This window comes from Dendronephthya gigantea, unplaced genomic scaffold (genome assembly GCF_004324835.1).
Source record: "Dendronephthya gigantea isolate DGI-Jeju-01 unplaced genomic scaffold, DenGig_1.0 000904F, whole genome shotgun sequence".
Classification (NCBI taxonomy): domain Eukaryota; kingdom Metazoa; phylum Cnidaria; class Anthozoa; order Malacalcyonacea; family Nephtheidae; genus Dendronephthya; species Dendronephthya gigantea.
Genome location: NW_021163914.1, coordinates 1 through 19,020, shown reverse-complemented (window position 1 = coordinate 19,020; position 19,020 = coordinate 1). Strand labels below are relative to the sequence as shown.

At 38.0% G+C, this 19,020-nt stretch overlaps 1 protein-coding gene and 2 long non-coding RNA genes across 11 annotated transcripts; 1 reads left to right on the top strand and 2 right to left on the bottom strand.

The window, feature by feature from the left end:
• Positions 1-423: 423 nt before the first annotated feature.
• LOC114544685 lies at positions 424-2,274 on the bottom strand. 2 transcript variants are annotated; one of them, XR_003690500.1, is made up of 3 exons: positions 2,233-2,274; positions 1,766-1,855; positions 424-450 (listed from the first exon to the last, which is right to left on the bottom strand). It is a non-coding gene; the product is annotated as an uncharacterized LOC114544685 (long non-coding RNA). The 2 variants fall into 2 exon arrangements; XR_003690499.1 differs by lacking the exon at positions 424-450 and adding an exon at positions 1,366-1,390.
• Positions 2,275-2,878: 604 nt separating this feature from the next.
• Positions 2,879-10,344, bottom strand: LOC114544686. 8 transcript variants are annotated; one of them, XR_003690502.1, is made up of 9 exons: positions 10,259-10,344; positions 9,927-9,970; positions 9,735-9,815; positions 7,910-7,953; positions 7,718-7,798; positions 4,851-4,900; positions 3,992-4,382; positions 3,488-3,577; positions 2,879-3,285 (listed from the first exon to the last, which is right to left on the bottom strand). It is a non-coding gene; the product is annotated as an uncharacterized LOC114544686 (long non-coding RNA). The 8 variants fall into 8 exon arrangements; XR_003690504.1 differs by having other exon boundaries at positions 4,088-4,382; XR_003690505.1 differs by lacking the exon at positions 3,992-4,382 and having other exon boundaries at positions 4,843-4,900.
• A 5,137-nt stretch (positions 10,345-15,481) lies between these two features.
• On the top strand, positions 15,482-16,757 carry LOC114544687 (octapeptide-repeat protein T2-like; the record flags this gene model as incomplete). The annotated part of the gene is made up of 2 exons (XM_028563256.1): positions 15,482-15,582; positions 16,127-16,757. Coding segments are annotated over exons 1-2 (732 nt in total), but the record flags the coding sequence as incomplete, so codon positions are not given.
• Positions 16,758-19,020: the final 2,263 nt, after the last annotated feature.

Genomic DNA, 19,020 nt, shown 5'->3' with positions numbered 1-19,020 from the left:
AAAGAAGTTATTATTAAGACAAAATTCCATTTCAACTATCTTAATTATTGTCTAGTTTTTCGTCAGGTATTCTATGGTTACTTCATCCCTCTAATATAACTATGGTTGCTATATTTATTCAAAGACCAGCACAGGAATTTATTACTGGTGACACATAGTGAGTATAGAAGCAAAGTTCACTTTATAATCTTAACAAAATTGTGACTGCCTGATTTTCATGAAGATCCTAGTTGCAGCAAATTCCCCTTATATAAATAACAAAATATATATCTGGGCGGTTGATATATTACAAGGTCACTACAAGAATTTCAGCTGCAAGGCTAATATAAATTTTGAAGGAACAATCAAATTACCTCTGCAAAAATCTTTTCACTTCCAATTTTCCTCTGACAGTAAAGTCCATATCCACAGCAGCTAATGTGGCTGGTTGCACTCTTGATCAAGGAAAATCTTGAATATATAAAGAAGTTATTATTAAGACAAAATTCCATTTTCAACTATCTTAATTATTGTCTAGTTTTTCGTCAGGTATTCTATGGTTACTTCATCCCTCTATATATAACTATGGTTGCTATATTTATTCAAAGACCAGCACAGGAATTTATTACTGGTGACACATAGTGAGTATAGAAGCAAAGTTCACTTTATAATCTTAACAAAATTGTGACTGCCTGACGATTTTCATGAAAAAGATCCTAGTTGCAGCAAATTCCCCCTTATAATAAAAAATATATATCCGGGCAGTTGATATGTATTACAAAGTCACTACAAGAATTTCAGCTGCAAGGCTAATATAAATTTTGAAGGAACAATCAAATTACCTCTGCAAAAATCTTGTTCACTTCCAATTTTCCTCTGACAGTAAAGTCCATATCCACAGCAGCTAATGTGGCTGGTTGCACTCTTGACCAAGGAAAATCTTGAATATATAAAGAAGTTATTATTAAGACAAAATTCCATTTTCAACTATCTTAATTATTGTCTAGTTTTTCGTCAGGTATTCTATGGTTACTTCATCCCTCTATATATAACTATGGTTGCTATATTTATTCAAAGACCAGCACAGGAATTTATTACTGGTGACACATAGTGAGTATAGAAGCAAAGTTCACTTTATAATCTTAACAAAATTGTGACTGCCTGACGATTTTCATGAAAAAGATCCTAGTTGCAGCAAATTCCCCCTTATAATAAATAACAAAATATATATCCGGGCAGTTGATATGTATTAAAGTCACTACAAGAATTTCAGCTGCAAGGCTAATATAAATTTTGAAGGAACAATCAAATTACCTCTGCAAAAATCTTGTTCACTTCCAATTTTCCTCTGACAGTAAAGTCCATATCACAGCAGCTAATGTGGCTGGTTGCACTCTTGACCAAGGAAAATCTTGAATATATAAAGAAGTTATTATTAAGACAAAATTCCATTTTCAACTATCTTAATTATTGTCTAGTTTTTCGTCAGGTATTCTATGGTTACTTCATCCCTCTATATATAACTATGGTTGCTATATTTATTCAAAGACCAGCACAGGAATTTATTACTGGTGACACATAGTGAGTATAGAAGCAAAGTTCACTTTATAATCTTAACAAAATTGTGACTGCCTGACGATTTTCATGAAAAAGATCGTAGTTGCAGCAAATTCCCCCTTATAATAAATAAAAAATATATATCCGGGCAGTTGATATGTATTACAAAGTCACTACAAGAATTTCAGCTGCAAGGCTAATATAAATTTTGAAGGAACAATCGAATTACCTCTGTGCAGAAATCTTGTTCACTTCCAATGTTCATTTGAAAGTAAAGTTCATATCCACAGTTAATGTTGCACTCTTGTCCAAGAAAAATCTTGAATATAAAAAGACATTATTAATATAAAATTCCATTTTCAACTATCTTAATTACTGTCTAGTTTTTGGTCAGGTAATCTATGGTTACTTCATCCTTCTATATATAACTATGGTTGCTATATTTTCTTCAAGACCACCACAGGAATTTATTACTGGTGACACATAGTGAGTATAGAAGCAAAGTTCACTTAGCAATCTTAACCAAATTGTGACCGCACTGACAATTTTCACGAAAAAGATCCTAGTTGCAGCAAATTCCCTCTTATACTATTGAAATAACAAAATACATACCCAGGCAGTTGATATGTATTACAAGGTAGTGACAAGATTTCAGCTGCAAGGCTAATATAAATTTAGAAGAAACAATCGAATTACCTCTGTGCAGAAATCTTGTTCACTTCCAATGTTGACCAAGGAAAATCTTTAATATAATAAGACATTATTAATATAAAATTGCATTTATAACTACCTTAATTATTGTCTAGTTTTACAGAAGGCACACAAACAGTAAAGTAAATACTTAACTTTGACCAGACAGCACAACAATCTTGCTCAGAAAGGTCCGCGAACGGTCCACGTGTATAGTTTTCTTCGGCATCGCCATTTTGAATTCGGCCGGGCGAGTCTTGAACTGATTTCTATTTCAACTGTTCTCTTGACGTTCGTCTTGATAACTAGCTGTTGAGATAAACGTTAATGACAAAATCTTCAGTTCTGCTTCAGTCTATGGGTACGAAAATTGCTCAAGACATAAATTTTCAGTAAAAAATTATCATCATTGCAGGCAAAATTAATCTCGAAACTTTAGATAACCTTGTACGCAGAATATTTCATATTGTATATGGTTTTTTGTTATTTCTGACCGACAATTAGCAGAAGGCACACAAACATCAAAGTAAAATACTTAACTTTGACCAGACAGCACAACAATCTTGCTCAGAAAGGTCCGCGAACGGTCCACGTGTATGGGATCGCCATTTTGAATTCGGCGGCGGCGAGTCTTGAACTGATTTCTATTTTCTATTTCAACTGTTCTCTTGACGTTCGTCTTGATAACTGGCTGTTGAGATAAACGTTAATGACAAAATGTTCAGTTCTGCTTCAGTCTATAGGTGCGGAAGTTGCTCATGACATAAATTTTCAGTAAAAAATTATCATCATTGCAGGCAGAATTAAGTTCGAAATTTTAGATAACCTTGTACGCAGAATATTTCATATTGTATATGGCTTTTTGTCATTTCTGGCCAACAATTAGCCGAAGGCACACAAACATCAAAGTAAAATACTTAACTTTGACCAGACAGCACAACAATCTTGCCCAGAAAGGTCTGCGAACGGTCCAGGTGGTGGTTTTCTTTGGCATCGCCATTTTGAATTTGGCCGGGCGAGTCTTCGCATTCATCTTGACAACTAGCTGTTCAGATAAACCTATATACAACGAAAAAAAAGGGTTCGGCTCAGCTACACTGTACTCCTTAAGGAAGGCCTACGGCCTTCCCGTAGATTAGTGTAAAGGCCTACAAGTGGGAACTAGCAGCGTGCGGGGGACCAAAACGCTCCAGGCAAACGGTCCCCCTACTGGGGTCGGACAAAGCAACCGCAGATTACGCATATAATCGCCGGAACCCACCTTTTAGTCAACGGCGAACTCCTTCTTCTTCGAACAATCTTCAATCTTGCTGAGCTTCGATCTTGCTGTCCACCTTCGATCGCCACCAATCTAAAGAAATTTTTTTTTAACGTTGAGATTAGTTTCATAGGCAATAATTACCATGTGATCTTAGCAGATCACGTGGTATGATAATGTACGACAACATGCCGATCAACTCCGAACATCATCGTGAGCGATGTTACTATAAACGAATCACTAAACGCCTAGAAAAAAGTTGTCCTTTCCTATATTTCAACCTTTTAAAAGCAGTGCATTCTAGTTTTGTTTTGAAGCACAATTTGTTTTTTGCTTCTAGTTTTTTGGTTTCGTTTTAAAAGGTGAATTGTCTCTGTGTGCCGAATTCTTTGTATTTCTGATGTCAAACATCCTGTTCTTTTTGGTATCATAAATATAAGCTCCTTTGTTTTGGAGACATACAACAGTTTTTTTTATATTTTAGCCAAAACATATAGCAGCAATTACAGATTCACTAAGTTCATTCTCATCTTGATTCACAAATTTTTAAAGGACTTGAATCGATTCCATGCGGTCTACAATAGCTGGGCGAACGTCTTACACCTAAAGTCAGTCAAAGATTGTTGTATCTCAATTCTTCAGCTTCAGTGGTTCTTTAGACTTAGCAATAGTTTATTTCCCTTTCTTATCATTGCATTCCAGTTTAAAATTATAGTTTATATTGTATTTCCAGGCATTTATTCCATATTTCCCTTTCTTATCATTGCATTCCGGTTTCAATTTATAGTTTATATTGTCAGACAATAATTGTCTTTCCAGGCATTTATTCCACTACATATCTCCAATATTGTAAAAATGGTTCTTTAAGCCTTCAGATCAAAACATTGGCAAAAGCAATCTGAAACACAAAATATTAACATCAGACTCTGATAAAACAACATTGAATCAACGTTTAAACAATTCTACTTCCCCTTATTCTAAGGCTACTAAATGGTGCTGACCCCTCTTATATATCAAACTACATGCATCAAGCTGCCTTAGCAAAAACAAAAACGGGCTTTAAAGAGTTAGTTTTCCATTTCTTTTCTTAGCACTTAATCGAATGTTTCAAAATACAAACTAATTTGGCAACACAGGTCCCACAATTATGTCAAACACCGAATACATGGTCTGAAATAATTCGCCATTCCTCTCGCCTCTCGACTGAAGGCGGATTTTTTAATAAAATTAAACCACAAATCTTTTTAAAACTACTGCACCCTTACTGAAGTGTTCGGTTGGGGCATGGAATGTTAAAATAAAACAAAAACAACACACTATTAAAAAAAGTACGAAAATTTAATAAAATGGCGGCTTACTGCCTTACCTCGTGGTTTTCAAATCGCCTTTCACTTCATTTCTCGCTGGACTTTTAATCTAACAAAGCAAAAAAATGAACGTCATTTACGTGAAATAAATGCTTTGGCATAACAAACATTCTTACTCTAAAACGTTGAACTAATGCAAAAGAAATCGACCGAAAAAATATTCAGAAAATTCCAACATTCGATGCGCGAGGACGAAGTCATATTAAAAAAGGCAGCAAACAAAAACATACGCTTATAAGATATATATCTAGATATACTTATAATCGGAATATCTTTTTCTCAACAAGCTTCACTTCATTAAAATAACTTTATAGTTTCTCTTTAAAACATAGAAAATTAAAAAATTTCCGGGCTTTCCTTCCTTCGCCTTTCTTCTCCGAAATCTATCCTCGTTACCCGGTTTTTCGCGTACTGGGCGTGCCGAATGCCCCCCCCTGAGTTTTTTGCACAATTTACCGTACAATTTATATTATTGATACTGCATGTCTAAATTCTAAAACGATCAATATTTTCAATACATTCAATATTTTTCAGGTAATTAGTTATTGTATTTAAAATTAATTGTGATAATGATTTATTTGATTCTTTCTCCATGTAAATAATCATGAGAACAAGCATAGGCATAGAGTATGGGGGGCTGAGGGGCTCGGCCCCCCAAGAAATCTTACTGGGGGGCCTCAGCCCCCCTAAAAATTTGCCAAAAAGTAATAATTGCATCAGAGCAATGTTGAATCTTTCAAAAAAGATCTTTATATACACATGAAACGGTATTGTTATAGTTGATATTATAATATATCGAGCAACTCGGAAAAGCAATTGCGAAATACAGAATTTTCAAGCTGTAAATCATAAAATACATGGCAGCTTGTAAAATCATAAAATACATGGCAGCTTGTTCATTTTATCTTTCATTAGCTTTTCTACCCACAACAGGTCAAAATCATTGGTAAATATTTTCTCCACCTATCGGCCATATGAACCATGACTACCGATGCAACTATATATCAAGAGGAAATTTATTCTATTTAATTTTATCTAATGTCAGAAAGTGTTGCTAGCTAGATATCATGTATCTAAAGTTTAAGCCCCCCCAGAAGAAAACAAAAACTCAAACCTATGAGAACAAGTTTCAAAATTCATGTTTGTAAATTCATAAATCCTTGCTCTTTGCACAAAATTCCTCAGTCAGCACTTTTTTATTGCTAAGACTCCCAGTGCAATCAATTACTCAGGCTTTTTGGAAAACCTGGAAGGATGGCCCACAAAATCAATTTGGAATTTCCCACAATTTGCATAACCATCCAGAGCTCCCATTTTCATCATATAATACCAATAAAGATACAGTACAGATATCAGATATACAGAGACAAAAGAGTACAGAGATCAACTGAAGCACTAACATATTGTACATGATCCAATAAACATCTGGGGCTTTTAAGTCTAGGTCATTAATTTTTTTTTCATTTTCATTTTGAAAAATATAAAAATCTTTTCATGACATATTGCAAGTCAAGTTGCTCTGAGTAAAAAAGACTTGTAGAAAAGTTCAATTGCTATAGTTACCCAGAACAAACACACCCAATGGTGGAAATAGACGATTTTTGCAAACAAGATAACAAACTAGGTTTTAACGCTAAAATGACAGCATTAGTTTTTTTAGTTCTAAATATTTTTGCCTCCAAGCTGAACCTCAAATAAATAAAATTTCCAAAAACATTTTACAGGCTATATATTTAAAACTTCTATGATCTATCTAAAATAAACAGTCCCTATTTACGTAGACTGAATGGTTCACGTCCCAGCCAATTGTCTTTAGAATAAACCATGAGAATTTTATCAAGTTACCCTTATTATTTTTCGAATTATCGTGCAGGAAAGTAAGGGGAATGACAATTTTAGCTTGCTAAGAAAAACTAAAAAAGTTTTTCATTAATTATACAGAACAATGAAACAAGCTAATCGACTCCTTAAATTTTTAAAACAGGGTAAATCTACATTTTCAATGACCAACACCACCTTAATGAAATCTGCCAATTCTAGAGAGAGCATTTAATAGAGAGAGGCATTTATATCATTAGCACCACCATATTTTGAAGAAGTGAAAATACCACTAAGACTAAATATCAATAATTTGTGATGCCATTCTAATACATACAGCATCAAGTGTTAGTTAATGCAGTTTGTACATATAAACTTAAAAAGTCTCCCATGTGTTTCAAAGTCGCAATTTAGGGCATGTCCCTATTGCAAAAATTTCCTCATTGTCAAAGTTTGTGCAAACTGTTTGTGAATGTTTCCAAAACAAAACAATTAAATTACAAATTAAAATTGAACATTATAACCATGACACTCTGAAACACACAACCACACTAGGGACATTAAACATTACTGGGACGATTAAGTTCAAAATGGAAAACAAAATCATGTATTTATTGAACAACTGAGCTGAAATATTTTGATGTAAATAGTTTAATTGTCAATGGAAGTACATATTTAATGCGTAAGATGCAGGTACATTCATTCACAAGACCTGTTAGAGTACTTTTAAACTTGGGGTTTCCACCGTTTAAGCTAAACGCCTTTCGAACAACCGGCCCCTGGTGTTTTGATTCAGAAGAGGCATTTATTAGACATAGATGCCTAATGCAAAAATATGTTGAAGAGAGTAGTTTCAGACGTTTATAGGATAGAGACCGTTCATTGCATCATTTATGAGTGCAATCAAATCGAGTCCGTAAAATGCTGTAATACTATGACACAAGTTACTCGATATTCAATAACCTATCAAGCTCATTTGGAAATATACAAAGGAAAAGGAAAGCCCAAACGAAAATCATATTTGATTATATTTATGTAAGAAACTCACCGTAAAATGACTGAAGTAGGTTTTCAAGGAGGGACTTTGTTATCCACCATTTTACAAATGAATTTGTTTGGATGCTTCCTTCTAAAAATGCAATATATACCAACTGCAGTTAATCCATACATCTTTAGCAACACTTGTTCAGTTCTAGGCAGACAATTTTTGATGCACAATTTCTAAAATTAATAAATATACCTTGTTATTCTGTGAGCTGATAAAAGCCTGATCTCATTTACAATCTATAAGATATCAAAAGTTGAAAAGTTTTACTCATTTGTAAAAGTTATAAGTAATCAGATGATAAAAGGCGAACATGCAGAAGGTGGGTTAATAGTTCACATATTTCCACACAATATTTGTCCATTACTAGCTGGTAGTCATCACAGTAAACCATCAATTATGAGTAAAAGCAATCAGCACAAAATCAATTTGGAATTTCCCACAATTTGCATAACCATCCCGAGCTCCATTTTCATCATCAATAACCAATAAAGATACAGTACAGAAACAAATCAGATATACAGAAACAAAAGAGTACAGAGATCAACTGAAGCACTAACATATTGTACATGATCCAATAAACATCTGGGGCTTTTAAGTCTAGGTCATTAATTTTTTTCATTTTATTTTGAAAAAATAAAAATCTTTTCATGACATATTGCAAGTCAAGTTGCTCTGAGTGAAAAAGACTTGTAGAAAATTTCAATTGCTATAGTTACCAAGAACAAACACACCCAATGGTGGGAAATAGACGATTTTTGCAAACAAGATAACAAACTAGGTTTTAACGCTAGAATGACAGCATTAGTTTTATTTAGTTCTAAATACTTTTGCCTCCAAGCTGAACCTCAAATAAATAAAACATTTCCAAAAAATTTTACAGGCTATATATTTAAAACTTCTATGATCTATCTAAAATAAACAGTCCCTATTTTACATAGACTGAATGGTTCACGTCCCAGCCAATTGTCTTTAGAGTAAACCATGAGAATTTTATCAAGTTACCTTTATTATTTTTTGAATTATCGTGCACGAAAGTAAAAGGAATGACCATTTTAGTTTGCTAAGAAATACTAAAAAGGTTTTTCATTAATTATACAGAACAATGAAACAAGCTAATCGACTCCTTAAATTTTTAAAACAGGGTAAATCTACATTTTCAATGAACAACACCACCTTAATGAAATCTGCCAATTCTAGAGGGAGCATTTAATAGACAGAGGCATTTATATCATTAGCACCACCATATTTTGAAGAAGTGAAAACACCACTAAGACTAAATATTAATAATTTGTGATGCCATTCTAATATATACAGCATCAAGTGTTAGTTAATGCAGTTTGTGCATTTAAACTTAAAAAGTCTCTCATGTGTTTCAAAGTCGCAATTTAGGGCATGTGCCAAGAATTTCCTCATTGTCAAAGTTTGTGCAAACTGTTTGTGAATGTTTCCAAAACAAAACAATTAAATTACAAATTAAAATTGAACATTATAACCGAGACACTCTGAAACACACAACCACACTAGGAACATTAAACATTACTGGGACGATTAAGTTCAAAATGGAAAACAAAATCATCTATTTATTGAACAACTAAGCTGAAATATTTTGATGTAAATAGTTTAATTGTCAATGGAAGTACATATTTAATGCGTCAGATGCAGGTTCATTCATTCACAAGATCTGTTAGAGTACTTTTAAACTTGGGTTATCCACCGTTTAAGCTAAAAGCCTTTCGAACAACCGGCCCCTGGTGTTTTGATTCAGAAGAGGCATTTATTAGACATAGATGCCTAATGCAAACATATGTTGAAGAGAGTAGTTTCAGACGTTTATAGGATAGAGACCGTTCATTGCATCATTTATGAGTGCAATCAAATCGAGTCCGTAAAATGCTGTAATACTATGACACAAGTTACTCATAATTCAATAACCCATCAAGCTCATTTGGAATTATACAAAGGAAAAGGAAAGCCCAAACGAAAATCATATTTGATTATATTTATGTAAGAAACTCACCGTAAAATGACTGAAGTAGGTTTTCAAAGAGGGACTTTGCTATCCACCATGTTACAAATAAATTTGTTTGGATGATTCCTTCTAAAAATGCAATATATACCAACTGCAGTTAATCCATACATCTTTAGCAACACTTGTTCAGTTCTAGGCAGACAATTTTTGATGCACAATTTCTAAAATTAATAAATATACCTTGTTATTCTGTGAGCTGATAAAAGCCTGATCTCATTTACAATCTATAAGATATCAAAAGTTGAAAAGTTTTACTCATTTGTAAAAGTTATAAGTAATCAGATGATAAAAGGCGAACATGCAGAAGGTGGGTTAATAGTTCACATAATTCCACACAATATTTGTCCATTACTAGCTGGTAGTCATCACAGTAAACCATCAATTATGAGTAAAAGCAATCAGCCGTAATCGTTCCACATGTTAAATTCCACTTATTCGAATTCAAATAAGCTTTATATCGCTTAAGATTACACTTAAAGAATAAAGCAAGGAGACGGGAATATTTTCAATACCTTTCCGAGCTTGTAGCGCCAACAATTTACGATCTTTTTGCAAGCAAAAACATTTCTTGATTGACCACCATATTGAATAGATCGAAAGAGAAGCTCGTCGTGAACTGCGCATGTGTTAGGTTCAGCATAAATTATTACATCATAGATACGATTACGTAAACTTCATTTGCATATATCGTAGCTAAAGATTTGCCAGGCGGAAAACGGATTCTTATTATAAATATGAGAGCCCAACATATAACCTTAAAGAAAGTCATCATTACTTTTAAACTTCAATTGTTTTGATGGCTTTCTTAAATGTTATATGTTGGGCTCTCATGTTTATAATAAGATTCATTTGCATATATTGATTAGACTGATCATAAATTAAAAAGGAAGACAAAAGAGGTTGCTACCACAACCCGGGGGCACTTTGGGGGAGAAAAACAAACCCCCGCCGCGCCCCCATTTGAGGTAGCAGAGAGGAGAGTTTTTAGAAAGATCCCGAAGGATCTCCAACTATACCGCCATAGGCAGCACCGAGAGAAGACAGTCACATAATTTTATTTATTCAAATTAACTATATACTTATTTAAAAGAATTCTAAATAAAACTAGATCAAAATTAACTATTCTAATCACCATGCACTTTCCAATGGGCTGTCTAAACTCTTCGAATGTCATAATGATTGTTTTTCTTCCTAACTTTTATAGAAAAGGAATACTTCGCACGTAAAGTTAAAGTCTAAGAAACTTTAAAAAACCTCTGCAATCTTAACATTTAGTCCAAAATCGTCTACCACTTCAAGTTCTTTTCTATAGAAAGGTGATCTAGATCCCCTTACACTCGCATGTACCGATCTTAGAATTTCGAAAGAGATTCTGGTTCTCAACCAAGCTATGAAAACTGCAGAACGTTCATGGTCTCTTGCTGCTAATTTCTGCGCCAGCTGAGTAAGAAACTTGTGGCATTCAGACCCCATTCCACCATTGGTTCCAAGAACAAGTGGGGTAAAGGAGCCCATTTCAACATCTAAAACTCTCTGTTGGTATTTTCTCTTCTTTTCGTTCTCGTGTTCCTTAAAAGTGTTGTGGGTTGGCCTGCCTTGGTTACATCGGGAGTTTACATGCGTTACTCTTACGTCAAAAAATGCAGTAGCTCCACGTAGCCAGAAACCGTCCGCCTTCATGTCCAATCTCGCTTCGGGACTTATATTGGCCGATCTCAAGTCAAATCTCTCATTATCAAGGGGTTGAAGATGAGGCTCAATTTCCACATTCTTACACACTTTATCCAGTTGCGCTGTTAGCAAATTACGGATTCCATCGTGCCTTTGTGCCACGAACCCACCTTTTTTACAAGAGAGGGCATGATTGATGTTAAAGCGATCTCCACACGCACAATGACTTGGTAAATCGTTCAAAGTTAAATTGTATCTTTATTCGTAACGAGTCTCTGAATTCTTGCTTATTGAGGGCTAGACCTTGATCTTTGAGTGGAATTGCATTTAGCCAGGAACTCGCTCCTTTGTCTCGGGATTGCTTTACCAAGAACAGTAGGTCTGGAGAAAGTGTTGCATCAATGTTATCCATTCTTGACTTAATAATTTCCGCTTTGTTTGCTTGCTGCATTCGCTTCAGATCATCTATAGACTGCTCTATCGGTTCCAGAGCCTCACTCTGCTATTTAATTGAATTTACATGTTGATTAGTAAATAATTTTGAGGCTGCATATTGCAAACGAGCTTCTATTCTCAAATTCGGTACGCCTAATCCCCTTTGAGCTAGCGTTAGGGTCACAAGTTCACGAAGCTCACTCGCAAGGGGTTCTTCTTGAACAAAAAATTGTGGTACGAGAATGTCATTCAATGTTTCATGTATCGGTTCTACGTACTCTTGGAAGGCCTCAATTGTTCGCATGAAGTAGGTAAATTTTGATTTGTATGCTTTCGTAAGGGCAATGTAGGCTGCATGAGGCTGGCTTTTCGCGATTTCCGTGAGTGATGAGATATCTTGTACCCATCCTTGAATTTTTTCTTTACAATACTCATCTTTATATTCTTTTGATTCTATAACAGCACCCAAATAGCGTTTCCCTTCTGTTGTAATTTTAACTTCTTCTCCAGAGATCTGCTCTGCTTCTTTGGCCAGTTCTCGCGTCTTCACTATCAGCCAACACTTTGGACCATTTACTAGATAGCCGTATTTCTTTCCTTGCTCTTCCAAATGCTTATACCAATTATATAAATGTGTCAATCTTCCTCCTCCCGCTGAGTCATCAACCAGCCATACTTGTTTGATTTCTGGTATGTTCAATTTCAAACTTTGAATCATTATAGCTGTGTTAATTGAGTACCAGGACATAGCTAGAGGATCCCCTTGGGTGGTACCTTCTTGCGACAAAATCTCACCTCCCCCGCATATGAATAGCCTGGAGGGGCATCTGTAGGTGTTAATGATGTATATGGACATTCTGTTGCAGGTTATTCAAAGATTGTGCAATGTTACCGCTGTATTCATTTGGTTAAAAGCATTGGTCGCATCAATTAATAGGATTCCATGAGTCCCTTCTTCCTCAAAAACATGGTTCATGGCATGTATTGCTGCCTCGGCCCCAGCACTGTATCCTGCACAAACTTGCAATGGCCCCGCTGCTTCCCTTATCTATGCTCTCAAGAATAAAGTTACTGTCTTACCGATTATTCTTCGCAGCACTTCCCCCACTCCAATTAATCGAATTCCAGGATGTTTATCTAGTGGAATAAGCCTACAGGATGTGTAGCTTTTTAACAGGGATGGATATTAGCATAATTTCAACAGATTTTTGGTCATCGTTGATATTTCTTCTCTTAAGATCTTACCTTCGTTACTGAAATTCTTTAAGCATAAAATTCGTCGGTATATGTCTGCATCCATACCAGACGGTCCAGCTGAGCCCTTAGTTTTAAAAGCTGCGTCATAAATCATCTGCTCATTGATGAGGTCGAAAATATTGGACGCGATTCGATCTACGGGACCATTTAGGAGGCATTCGTCCTCTACATCACTGGCTGCCGGGTGTTTCTCTTTCAAAGCTTCGAAAGGTTCCGGCGAAAGATCTAGTAAACCCGAGGAGCTTCCTTTATCCAGAAATTTAATCGCCGCGGATAGTTTTCCTTGCATTACCAATTTGGCGGAAACTCTGGAGATATAATTTACTGTGCGGGGTTTTCTTGATGATAGAATCGATCTTGTATAAATCTCACTTCTTTCATTAGTAGATTCAAGCCCCCTTGCTTCCATAGGGTTAATCTTCGTTTTATCGCTGTGCTGTGTTCTTTGCTCTTTGATGTTGCCAAGGGCTTTTGGAGAATCAAAGATGGAAGCACCATAAAGGCTTTCAATGCAATCGAATTGAGATCAGAATTGGAATTGAATTGCTTTAGCCAATAAGTCAACTCTGCAATGAAATGTTTTCCCGCTCTGCCGGAGGGTATATCAAAAATGTTCCTTCTAAAATGGACGATTTCGTCATAGATTTTACTAATCTGATCGCATAAACTTTGTTGAATAATAGAAGCCCACATTTTTTCTTTGATTTCAGACGCCATAACATCCAATTCAGGTAGATTTGGCTTATTATTTGCATTTCCTGTGTCATTATATTTTGGTTCCAGTGGTGTCACAGGGGAACGATTTGGAATGCGAACATTATTGTGCTCTGTGCTAATTTCCGTTGTATGGCTTTGTTCCGATTCCATCAGTTTCAGAGGGGATTTGTAAAGCGCATTCTCCGTGTCCATGCAAATTTCTGCAGCTTTACCGTTGCAGAGGCATGACTGCAGTTTCCCCTTTGCTTTCTCAGGATTTATTTTCGCATGTCCTAATTTCTCAACATTTGAACTATCTATTAGAATTGCTTGCTGTGCGAGGTGTTGAAAGGCGACGGTACCCGACTCGTTCTCCATACAACTTGATTTCATTTTGAGCTTAGAGCATTTACGAAGCTTACATATGTGATGACTTGTCTTTCTATTCAAACAACAATTACACTCGCCACAATTTATTTTCCTCAGGCACGGTTTGCAGCTACCACATTTTCTCCTTCTTTTCTTAACAACACCTTGCTCTAAATCGACTATATGCCTCGCTGTCGCATGTTGACCGCCGAAGTTTGTTCATGACTTTCAACGTTCATTTGATCTAGACCTTCTACATTCGTCGTAACTGGATCGTAATTTTCGATTGTAGAAACATCGGTAATATTTTCTACATCATTTTCTACTAGTTGTATTAAATGTTCAGCCAAATCACAAGAATTTTGGCTGATATTTTTGAAATCGCAGAGCCCAAATTTCATGACCGTCTGGCAGAAGTGAGAAAGGTCAAGAAAGGAAAGATGACAACCGAAACCCTGAGAAGAGAGCACACAACACCACAACATCTCATTAAAAAGTCTAGTATATATGTGACATAGCTCAGGGTGTTGATTGTGGGAGTGTTCCACATGCGCACTGAAATTTTAACCATGACCATATTAGTTCACTGCGACTGCGTGGCGTTTTTTGCTATTCTATTTGCGTTTGATCATCTGGCATTTGCAATAGCATTTAGATTTGTTAAAAAAAAAGCAAAGTGAAAAATGGAAAATTTTGTTTTGGCGGATAGTGTATATATAGCGAACGTACCCGAAGGTCCAAAACGTGCACGTCCATAAATCATATGCCTACGTACATACAAGTCGCAGATGTAGTAAATTACGCGGACCTACAAAACATCCACGTGCTTACATCGTATGTATACTTGTAAACTTTGAACTAATTTTTCATCAAGCCTTGGACATAATTAAGCCCTTTTTTTCAAGCAGCTAATTACCAAAACTTTCCAACAGTAACACGAAATTCTCCCTCGAAAGCCAATAAAAAATACTCTTTTCTTTCGGGTTGTGACAAAAACATTTTTCCCGATGCAAGATTCGAACCACCACCAACTTACCAGTTGCACACACATTGTCGTTACCCTGCGACTATTCGCCTCTTTCGATAATGAGTGGTGTTTTTTTATTTTACTTAAATCTTTTTTTCAAGAGATTGATGAACATTTCGTCCAGCATATAACCATTCCCAATAAACACGAGAAAGTTAGGAAAATGTTGGGGAAATGTTGGGGAGATGTTGGGGAGATAGGGAGACGTGGGGAAATGTGGGGGAGATGTTGGGAAAATGTTGGGAAATTGTTGGGAAAATGTTAGGAAAATGTTGGGAAAATGATGGGAAAATGTGGGGAAAATGATGGGAAAATGATGGGAAAATGTTGGGAAAATGATGGGAAAATGATGGGAAAATGTTGGGAAAATGTTGGGAAAATGTGAGAAATGTTGAGAAAATGTTAGGAAAATGTTAGGGAAATGTTGGGAAAATGTTGGAAAAAAGTTGGAAAAAATTTGGAAAAAAGTTGGAAAGAAGTTGGAAAAAAGTTGGGGAAAAGTTGGGGAAATAGTGGTGTAAAGGTTGGAGGATATTGGGAGAAAGTGAAAAGTTTTGGAAAAAGTGGGGAAAAAATTGGTAAAATTGAGGGAAAGGTTGGGGAAATGTTGGAGGGAAATTGAGAAAGGGAGGAAAGGGGAGAGGAAGGAAGACAGGACAGAGAAGGAAGAAAAGGGAGGGGAAGGAGGGAAGAGGGAGGGAAGGAGAAGAGAGGAAGAAGAAGGAGGAGAAGGAAGAGGAGGAGAAAGAGGGGAAGAAAGAAGAGAAGGAGAGGGAGGAGAAGAGGAGAGGAGAGGGAAGAAGGGGGAAGGAAGGGAAGGGAGGGAGAGGGGAAGGGAGAAGGGAGAGAGAAAGGGGAGGGGAGAGAGGAAAGAGGGGAGGAAGGAGGAGAAAGAAAGAAAAAAATGAGGGGGAAAAAAGGGAAGGGGAAGAAGGGAGAAAAAAAAGGAGAGAAGAAAGGGGGAAAAGAAAAGGGAGAAGAAAAGAGAGAGAGAAAAAAGGGGAGGGGAGGAAAGGGAAGGAAAAGGAAGGAAAAAAGCAGAGGGGAAGAGAGAAAAGGAGGGAAAAGGGGGGGAAGAAAGAAAAGGAGAGAAGAGGAGAAAAAGAGAAGAGAGGAAGGGAGAAGAGGGGGGAAAAGGAGAGGGGAGGAGGAAAAAAGAAAGAGGAAAGGAAAAGGGGGAGGAGAAGAGGGGAAGAAAGAAGGAGAGGAAAGGGGAAGAGGAGGAGAGGGGGAGAAAGAAGGAGAAGGGAGAGGAAAGAGAAGGAGAGGGGAAGAAAAAAGAAGGAGAGGAAAGGAGAAGGAGGGAGAAGGAAGGAGGAAGGAAAGGAAAAGGAAAAGGGAGAAGAGGGGAGAGAAGGGGGAAGAGGAAAGAAGGGAGGGAAGAAAAGGAGGGGGGAAAGAAGAGAAAGAGGAGAGAGGGAAAAGAAAGGGAGGAAGAAAGAAGAGGGGAAGAAAAAAGGAGAGGGGGAAAAGGGAGGGAGAGGAAAAAAAAGAAAGGAGAGGGGAGGGGAAAAAAAGGGGGGGGAGGAGAAGAAAAAAAGGGAGGAGAAAGAGAAAGGGGAAGGAAAGAAAAAGGGGGGAAAGAAAAGAAGAGAGAGGGGGAAAGAGAAGAGGGGAGGAGAAGAAAAAAAAAGGGGAGAGGAAGGGGAAGGGAAAGAGAAAAGGAGGGGGAAGGGGAAGGGAAGAGGAGGGAAAGGGAAAAAGGGAAGAGGAGGGAAAGGAAAGAGGAGGGAAGGGGAAAAGGAAAGAGGAGGGGAAGGGAAAAAGGGAAGGGAGGAAGAGAAAAAAAGGGAAGGGGGGAAGGAGAGAGAAAAGGGGGAAAAAAGGAAGAAAGGAGAGGGAGGGGAAAAAGAAGAGGAGGGAAAGAAGAAAGAGAAAGGAAGAGGAAGAGGAAGGGGAAGGGGAAAGAAGAGGGAAAGGGGAAAAGAAAAGAGGGGGAAAAGGAAGGAAGGAAGAGGGGAAAGGGAAGGGGAAAAAAAAGGAAGGAGAGGGGAAGGAAAAGGAGGGAAGAAGAAAAGGGGAGGGAGGGAGGGGAGGGAAGGGAGAGAAGAGGGAAGGGGGAAAGGGAGGGGGAGGAGAGAAGAGGGAAGGGGGAAGGAGGGGAGAGGGGAAGAGGAGAGAAAGGGAAAAGGGGGAAGGGGAGAGGGAGAGGAGGGGAGAGAAAAGGAGAGGGAGGAGGGAAGAGAAGGGGGGAAGGGAAAGGAAGGGAGAGGAGAGAGGAAGGAAAAAAACAAGGGAGGGAGGGAAAAGAGAGGGAAGGAAAAGGGAGGAGGAAGAAGGGGAGAAAGAGGGGGAGGAAAAAAAGGGAAAGAAAAGGGGAGGAAAAAAGGGGGGGAAAAAAGGGGGAAGAAAAGGGGGAGGGAGGAGGAGGAAAAAGAAAGGAGAGGAAAAAAAGGGGGAGAAGAAGGGGGAAAAGGAGAGAAAAAGAGGGGAAAGAGGGGAGGAAAAAAAAGGAGAGAAAAGGAGGAGGAAAAAAAAGAGAAGAAAGAGAGGGGAAGAGAAGAAAGAAAAAAGAAGGGAAGGGAAGAAAGAAAAGCAAGAAGGGGGGAGGAAAGAGGGGAAGAAAAAAAGGGGAGGGAGAGAGAGAGGAGGAAAAGAGGGGGAAAGAAAAGGGGAGAAAAAAAGAAGGGGAGGAGAAAAAAGAAAGGGGGAGGAAAAAAAAGAGGGGAGAAAAAAAAGGGGGAGGAAAAAAAAGAGGGGAGGAGAAGGGGAGAAGGAGAGGGGAGGAAAAGGAAGGGGGAGAGAAGGGAGGAGGGAGAAAGAGGGAAAGGAAAGGAGAGGAGAGAGGGAAAAGAGAAAGGAAGGAAAAGGGAAGGAGAGGGGAAGGGAAGAGGAGGGAAGGGGAAGAAAGGAAGGAGAGGAGAGGGAGAGGGAGAGAAGAAAAAGAGGAAAGAAGAAGGGAAAGAGGGGAAAAAAGAGGAAAGGGAAAAAAGAGAGGGGGAGAGGGGGAGAGGGGGAGAAAGGGGGAAAGAGGGGAAGGAAAGAGAAAGAGGAGAGAAGGGGAAGGGAAAGAGGGAGAGGGGGAAGAGAGGAAAGGGAAAGGAAAGAGAAGAAAAGGGAAGGGAAAGAGGAAAGAGGAGGGAGAGGGAGAAGAAAAAGAAGAGGGAGAGGGGAAAAGAAGAAGGAGAGGGAGGGGGAGAGGAAGAGGAGAGAGAGAGAAGGGGGAAAGAAAGGAGAAGGGAAAGGAAAAGAAAAGAGGAGGGAGGGGGAAAAGAAGAGGAGGGAAAGAGGAAAAGGAAAGGAAGAGGAAGGAAAAAGAAGAGGGAAAGGGGAAGAAGAAAAAAAGAGAAGGGAAAAAGGGAAGGGAAAAAAGGAAAGGAGAGGGGAAGGAAAAGGAGGGAAGGGGAAAAGGGGAGAGGGAGGGAAAGGAGAGAAGAGGGAAGGAAGAAAAGAGGAGAGGAAGGAGAAGGAGAGAAGAGGGAAGGAAGAAAAGAGGAGAGGAAGGAAAAGGAAGGAAGAGAAAAGGGGGAAAAGGGGAGGAGAGGAAAGGAAAAGAAAAGGGAAGGGAAAAAAGGAGAGGAAAGGGGAAGAGGAGAGAAAAGGGAAGAGGGGGGAAGGGGAGAGGGAAAAGAGGGGGGAGAAAAAAAGGGGGAGAAAAAAAAGGGAAAAAAAAAGGGGAAAAAAAAGGGGAGAAAAAAAGAGGGGAGAAAAAAGAGGAAAAAAGAGAAAAAAAGGGGGGAAGGGAGGGGGAGGGGGAGGGGAGAGAGGGAAGAGGGGAAGAGGAAGGGAGAGGGGGAGGAGGGGGAGGAAAAAGGAGAGAAGAGAGGAGGAGAGAAAATTACGGGTCTCAGAGGCGAGAAACGGTCAGCCTTAGGGTTG